Source organism: Mizuhopecten yessoensis, unplaced genomic scaffold (genome assembly GCF_002113885.1).
Source record: "Mizuhopecten yessoensis strain PY_sf001 unplaced genomic scaffold, ASM211388v2 scaffold8383, whole genome shotgun sequence".
Taxonomy (NCBI): domain Eukaryota; kingdom Metazoa; phylum Mollusca; class Bivalvia; order Pectinida; family Pectinidae; genus Mizuhopecten; species Mizuhopecten yessoensis.
This window is the reverse complement of record NW_018407520.1, coordinates 54,081-62,404: the sequence shown is the minus strand read 5'-3', so window position 1 is coordinate 62,404 and position 8,324 is coordinate 54,081. Positions and strand designations below refer to the sequence as shown.

General features: G+C 37.6%; 1 protein-coding gene across 1 annotated transcript in view; it reads right to left on the bottom strand.

Annotated features, from left to right (window-relative positions):
• Window positions 1-8,167: 8,167 nt before the first annotated feature.
• The window catches only part of LOC110455805 (uncharacterized mitochondrial protein AtMg00860-like), an 899-nt gene continuing 742 nt past the window's right edge, over window positions 8,168-8,324 (bottom strand). Inside the window, exon 2 of the mRNA XM_021506186.1 lies at window positions 8,168-8,307. Within this exon, the coding sequence (XP_021361861.1) occupies window positions 8,168-8,307 (140 nt within the window). The remainder of the gene's footprint in view (window positions 8,308-8,324) is intronic.

Sequence of the window (8,324 nt, the reverse complement as noted above, 5' to 3'; positions counted from 1 at the left end):
AAATTTCCATGTTCCCTTTCCACGAGTCTGATTAATTTAAATCAAGAGATAATAAAATAGTGGAATGGTCAGATTTATAACTTAAACCTATATCAAATCTATCAACATAAGATAAAAGATCAGATGATACCAGAAAGTAATCTAGCCTTGCTTGTTTTCTATTGGGACCATGCCAAGTAAACAGTAATTTATCTGGGTTGTTTTCTCTCCAAATATCTATTAAATCAAATTTGTCCATAAGCTTTAATATTTTACCCTGATTGGTAATATTATTTCGATTTACATTATTTTTTGTGTCTAACCTGTAATCTTGTGGAGCATTCCAATCACCACCTATAATAATAGAAGTATTTTCACAGAGTTCGAGTTGTCTAACTAATTGCTGATAGAAAGGAACATTAGTTTCATTGGGACCATAAACAGCTACTAATGTTATATATTTATCACAAGAATCTAATTTTATATTAAGGATAAGAAAATTTCCTTTTAAGTCATGCTTCATAGATATATATCTATACCCAAAAGTATTTTTAAATAAGATTGCAACCCCCCTACTATTAGACTGAAAGGAGTTGAACCACGCCTCATACCCCCATTCCATTTTCCAAATGCGTTCAGTCTTCTTATCTGAATGGGTATCTATTAAAAAAGTAATATCATAAAGTTTTCTAAATCTGTCAAACATGTCCCTCCTTTTTATCGGGTCAGAGGACAATCCTCTACAATTTACACTCCCTACTTTTAGACAGACCATATATCTGAAAACACTGTGTATTTATAATGAAAACTAACTTTACAATGAATATTTTTTTCGGAAGTGGACAAGAAATGATTATTGCTTTATTGATTAAAAAGGAAATGGATATACATGTATAAACTAGACATAACAATATGTACGTATGATCTTTTTGAAAAATCCCTTTCCCTAACCATCCACCCCCCTCCCCAACTTCCCCTACTCCCAAAAGAATAACAAAACATGTCATTCCGAATGTACAAAGCCAAACAACTGAATACATCGCTATTCTTCGTTCTACATCTGTGACCAAATACATCATTAGTAAATCACTGAACAATTAGTCTGTGGGCTATAATAGGGTACAGTATTTGAAGTTATAAGAATAATGGGCAGGAAAAATTACTTTAGACATAAAATATCATTATGGGAGTCCAGACCTAGTTTGGGTTCCCATATAACGATTTGTATAGTTTTATATGACAAAAGCATATGTAGTTATACGAGAGGACTAGATTATTCAATAAATATTATATATAATAATATATACCGGAACACTTTTGAAAGGTTAACTGAAAGCCCAAACCAAATCCTGACTCTCCCATCAGCATGAGACAGTACCCATAACAAATCAATAGACCATGGGAACATACTATGAAATAAGAAAATAATAAGTATTTTCTCAAGTAGTGTGAAAACTATCACTGAACAATTAATTGGTTGCATGATACATCTGCTATCTCTGCTAATAAGGACTGAACTTATGCAGTAATTGTATTAATATGCACAATGGGTAAGAAAAACTTATTTTAAGACATAAATTCTATAATCTCAATTATTAATACCCTACTAGTAACTATAATGTCCTTATTAAACATAAATCATTTACATAATATAATTGTTGAATATAAACAATGAATACTGCTGTCTGCAGTCAGATATCTTTAATCGATATACTATACTTTATAACAGTTTATCTGGTTATATAACCAATTTTTGATTATATCTATACTGATTTTTTTTTGTTTTGAGCTTGATGGTAAAAACACATACATACATAGGTAAACCTTGTATTAAACAGTTAATATTCAGTGTACTACTTAATCATGTTTTACCAAAAAATATCAATAATAATTCAATCCTATACACACATGTATGCCTATTGCAAAATAACAAAATATGTTTATTATAATGAGGTGGACATAGGCCTAAGTGCAGTACATTTCACATATACATACTTTCATTTACAGTTCATCGTCCATCCTTTTTCACCAGGGAAAGAAACGGTGCACTTTTGAAGTAGACCAATTTCGTAACTTTCTTTGCAGCGTCGGAAAGAGAACGTCTTTTCCCCAAGAGTTCATAGCGTAACTTCGCGAGCTCGAGAGGGAGATCAGGAACGACCGCGTATCCGGAACCTTTACTGAAAACATTTTTTGCCTTATCAAGGACCCAGTCTCTGTCCATAAGACACATAAACCTCACAATTATGTTCCGTTTTCCCATCACACCATTAGGTAAACGATGTACAGCTTGAAGTAGCATGTTCTGTACCCGGCCGTTGTCCAGTTTCAGAGTGTTTATCATAAACTCGCGAATGACGTCATCAGTGTCCTCGGGCTTCTCCTTCGCGTCACCCGGGATACCACGAAACAGCAAATTCCACTTACGGCCCCAAAGCTCCAGACCCAGTCTCTCATTAGAAACAGATTTGAGTTTGCTTTCCAGATCCGGTACCACACTTTGAATGATTTCTGTTATGTCACTGTTAGTTGATTCGACAGCGGCCTCAACCTCACCAACTCGTTTACTAATACCTTTCACATCAGATTTGAGTTTTGAAATATCTTTAGATAGCGAAGAGATGTCACCGGATAGTTTAGCTTCTAAAGTCTGGAAACATTTACTAATGTCAGCCATGCTGTCACACTTAAAGTCGTTTTCAGGCTTTGATTAGGGCGGCATGTATCAGGACGTTCACGCACGAACTCCCACGTGCACACAGGTGGTACACACCAGTCACTCGATACTCACTATATATAAGTTCGTTTGTGAAAATACTCGTAAATGAGTGCTCGACGTTAGTGAATAGTGGATTTCTAGCTCACACATTCACCGATAAAGAGAATGTCCAACAATTCTGGTCCACAGACTAACTATTTTCAGCAAAAACTTACAAATTTCTTGCAGCCACCAAGGACGTGTCGCACACCTAGTCGGCCATATCAGAAGTCGTGACACAGCAGGATATCCTCAGAACAGGAGAGCTGGATGGCCTGTGTGATTCAGACGCTCACAGATCCTCGGAACAACTGATAGGTCAAGAATTAGTTCATACCCGAACTCGGTTTGAAACTTGATTTATATTCAATTTGAGGGTTCTGATTAAAATGAGCTGGGAGGAATCTCGTGAAAATGTGGACTTACTCAATCAGGCGCAAACAAATTCAAAATGGCCGCCACCCGGCGTCTAGTACATAAAAATAATTATCTTTGCTTGTGTATGTCCGTTATATATGGTTTTTGGGTCTTAGTAATGTTTTAAGGGTCGAGGATTTCATTAATCATATAACTTGCTAAGTGCATGCGTTAGAACGAAAAATGATTAATTATCTGTGCAGCCAAAATCCAAAATAACCGCCAGCGGACTGCAAAAGAAATTAAAAGACCAGGAAATCACCTTTAATGGTAAGAATGAAGAGGTTTTATCTTTTACCATTGTAAATTTAATAAAACAACAATTTTCTGAAATGCCTGTACAATGATTTAATTGTTTGGGGTTTAACGTCCTAGCAGCGGCCAGGGTCATACGAAGACTGGTACGTAGAGAGACACCGCCTGAAACAGAAAGTAGATAGAAAAGAAAGAGGCCTGAAATATAGAAAACGAAAAATATCCCAAGTGATGCAATGGGGGCAGCAGACCAATTTTCTGGTGATATAATCTCCTAGGAGGTCATCGACATTGAATCAATGTCGGATGTCATTAGATTTGAAGGTGGGCTACTGACGCAGAAAACCAATAATGATGAACTGATTGGTATCATTGCAAAGGCACCAACTAAATCTTGTGAACCTGATCATACCCGAAACGTACCTTACAAAACAATGTGAGAATGTATGCTCATTCAGCATGTCTTCTCAGCAATAAATATCCGGTTGAAAATCGCTTGAGTGAAAATCCCAATGAATATTTTTCGCGATCACCTACAATCTTCTGACCGTCCAGGTCATAACACAACATACGCTTTTCATCGTACAACATGACGTAGCCGTGTTCTCGGTCAACAACTATTTAGCAGTTCTAAAACTACTCGTTATTGCATTTTCATTTGATGTAATTGATCATGGCGTATATTCTAGTGCCTGGAATATGCATAAAGTATATTTGCTAAGGTACCATTAGGGGGCAGCGAGTGGTCGAAGTAACACTCAATATGACGACAGTGCAGCCTTTATTCAAACATACCCTGTCTCCTGCATACACACACACACACATGCACGCATACACTCCATCCATGGAGGCACGTCCTTTATTGACCGTAGCTGTCAATAGAACGTTAAACAGAATTAAACCTAAACGAAACTATTTAATACCAATAGGATGCATCCGCCTGTCACAAATTGAGACGTCCATATGTTATGCTGATGATACCCAGGCGTGCAAGGTCGCCAGACCTCTTGACAACTAGGGGTCTGTCTCATTGTGAGCGGGAGCATGCTTGATGGACACCAAAGAACCTTATCACTACACATTGCCAAAAACGGTTATGGTCGGGAGACTGTCGTCAAGGAACTTGCATACGTGTGTGTCGACTAGTCTGCTGGCTATTCGATCTGATCTGAGATAAAGTTCACAAGCTAGTGAAACATTGGGATAAGGAAATGGATTAAGGAATAAAGGACATGCAAAATACAGTGTAGCATGGGGATCGGTATCAGTTGGCCTTCCTGCTAATTCGATCCGTCATTTGGACATGGAATAGGTCTGAAATAATTAAGGTAAAATCGACAGCTCAATAAATTACGCAATAACGGGGTAACACTTTGGATGATTACAAAGTAATACAGCATGGTTCGGAAAGTATGACGATCCAAGTGCAATAGGTCAGCACTATATATAGAACTTAAGAAATAGCGTATGAGTATTGAAACAAATAATATATTGTCACGTTGTGTTTTCAGGTTTTGTCGTAAGGACGATATTCTCACCGCCCATGAATACAACCGACAGGCACCCGCATCAGGACTTTATCAACGGGCGAACGAACATTTTCAAACTAGATATTCTGAAAACACAATGGGACAACCCGTTTCATTGGTTGGTTGATGGGTTTATGGACTACACTTCACGGGCGAAGCCCGTGTTCGGTCGTCTTGAGGGGGTAAGACTCCAGCTTACCGGGCCCTCGGAGATTCAAAATGACCTTGCCCGTCCAGGTCACGCCCTAAGGTCGGTCAGCTCCTTCGATGCGGATAGGCTGTCGCAGCTACATACTGCACGCATATACTGTACGGGAACACGTGAAACATGTCCTTCAAACAGCTTCACTACCCTCCTATGACAGTTTTATCTATGTACTGCGTTATATAGCGTCAATCACTGCAAGACTAAAGATACAAATTTTGTGCGGAAAGTATTTATGTCAAAGAAGAGGACGAACTAATAGATACAGGTAATAGATTCATGACACCACCTTTTTCATACCCACAGTTATACCTTAGACAATATTGCTTCCCAAAAAAGGATTTCTGTTACCTGAAAATGATGTAATTATGAAGGTCTTTTTTTATGAGCAGCGCTTTTAAATGAATAGCGGTAACTCGCCTTAGCAGAATGACGTTACCTCGCACGTGCACATATTCCAAAAACCATATCGATTCCTATGAAACTAGATATTGAACATCAATTTTCATTTTATACTAGTTTTGGAACTCACGGAACATTTCGGAGGTATATGATGATTTTATGCTGAATGAAAACATGTTTCCGAGTATATTGCAAATTATGCCGCTCTGTAGACCTGGTGTCCAGCTACCTGAGCGGCAGGATACAGCAGGGGAGACTAGGCCCCAAATGCAGCGACTGGTTGAAAGTGCTGAAGGGAGTACCGCATGGATCTATACTGGGGCCTCTTCTTTTTAACATTTTTATAAATGACATGTTTTTATATGTAAAGTCATCAAAATTGTACAATTTCGCCGATGACAACACTGTAAGCGATACAAACAGAGACTCACAAGTTTTAAAATCAAATACAGAAAAAGATTGTGTACATTTATTGGAATGGTTTGATTTAAATCATATGAGGGCAAATCCTGAAAAATATTAAGCTATATGCTTAGGAAAGGGATCTGTTGATATTTTTAAATCTTTTAATATTGGAAATGTAAACATTGAGCCAGAAGCTGTTAAACTCCTCGGAGTACATCTTGACACCATGTTAAATTTTGAATTTCACGTCTCCGAACTATGTAAAAAAAAGCCTCACGACAACTAGCTGTTCTGAAGCGCTTAGGCAATTTTTTGACGAAACAAGGTAGGAGTGTGATATACAACTCTTTTATTGTCTCGAATTTTAAATACTGCCCTCTAGTTTGGCATTTCACCAGTATGGGGAGTGTTAAGAAACTTGTAAAGGTACAAGAGCGTGCTCTTCGTTTTATCCACAATGATTATGTCTTCTCTTTTACTGAACTTTTAACATTGTCAAATGCAGATGTTTTACATGTAAGAAGAATTAAGGATATGAGATGTGAAGTTTTTAAAATTCTGAACAAACTTTCTCCTGATTAGATCCATGATCTTCTAAAACTTAAGTCTTCAAATTATAATCTAAGACAGGAAAATGCAGCGGAGGTGCCTAGGGTTAGAACAGTTAAGTATGGACAGAAATCTTTCACATTTGAGGCTACTAGGGTGTGGAAGGTAGACAACTTCCCGGGTTTCCTCTGCTGACTGATTTTTAACCATTTTAGTGCTAAAATCAGGTTTAATATTTTTAGGTAAATAGACTGTGATATAAATTGCTGGGATTATTGTAATATTTTATGTATTGAATCAAATTTTACTACTTATGTTACTATTAGTTTTCTCTCTTAATATTATTCTTCTTTACTACATGAAACGCTGTTTTTTAATCCACACTATGTTAGTGTATATCATGTCAATTTTTACCCTTTGTTATATTAGCATGTATGTACAATACACTTGTATAGATTACAGATAGTGTTTCTAACATTCAGTGTAGAAACACATCGTTCATAAATATGTCGACTCTGAATTCTATATATAAAAGAAATAATATAAATAAGTGTCAAGCCTTGTGATAATATCAAAAAATAAAAAATTGGGCAATTGAATGTGACATTACCGTGTATTTTTCGGTAATGAAAACAATGTCTGCTATGCTATTTATATTATCTCATTACTACTAATACTATTACATTATGTTATTGTTATTTTATAACTTGTGTTTGTCGCAAAATAGCTCTCAGGAGCTAATGTTACATGTTGATATGTATGCGACTCTAAATAAAGCTTCTTGTATCTTGTATGATAATATCGGGGGAAATCTTAAAGCCTAGAACATATTGATAGTACCATGAAGGTCGTGTTTCCTTACTTAAAAAGAGTTTCGATACCATCCAGCGTACAATTATGTACAATGCCATGTATACACCAGAATCATTATTCTCCCTGCACGTCGGGACCGAGGAACGAATACATCCGCTGTTAACCACTGCATGTATTGTAAGAGGCGACTAATGCGGTAACTCCCTGCAGAATTGGGGATTTGTTTTTGTGCCCTCTACTTGGGGACACAAAAGAGATCAAAATAAATCTGCTTCACCCATTACAATATTTGGAATCTTTTTTTTTTTATTTCTACTTCTAATTACTTTTTTATTTTCTAGCGCCTTGCTTGACATCACCTCACTTTTGAACGTTCGCCCAGGTGAGAAAGAAGGCCTTCACAATGGTAGTTGTTATTCCCTGATTAAGGTGTAACGTTGGACGACCGGTGGGTAGCTGAGAGAATACAGAACGATTTGTTATACAATATCTACAAGTTTATTTACAATAATTATTGAAGAAAACCCCCATAAGTATGTACTCACACTCACAAACACACATTCATACATTCAACACTAAATGGCATTACTCCGGTTGGTGGAGTCACAGTTGCCGCTTGTATACCAATAGTTCCACTGCCCATGTGGGCAATACACCATACAATATGGAAAGGATCCGATGGACTAAACAAGTCTCACAAACTTGTGTTCCGCTTCACCATATATTCCACGTCCGCTAATCATGGATATATACCCCACCGCAGAAGGGTTTAGCACCGATGTGCTGAGAACGGTCTAGCACCGATGTGCTATAATGCAGGCCTCCGGCTCCGCAGATGACCTGAGGACTGCTGCCTCACTGACGAATGACGTCAGTACAACTATGAGTTGTCTGCCCTTGTAGAACTGACCCACTGTGTGTAGCACCAGTTGTCTGCCCTTGTGGAACTGACCCAATGTGTGTCGCGCCAGTTGTCTCGTCCACATTCCTCTCACCTACCAACCCGTTCATG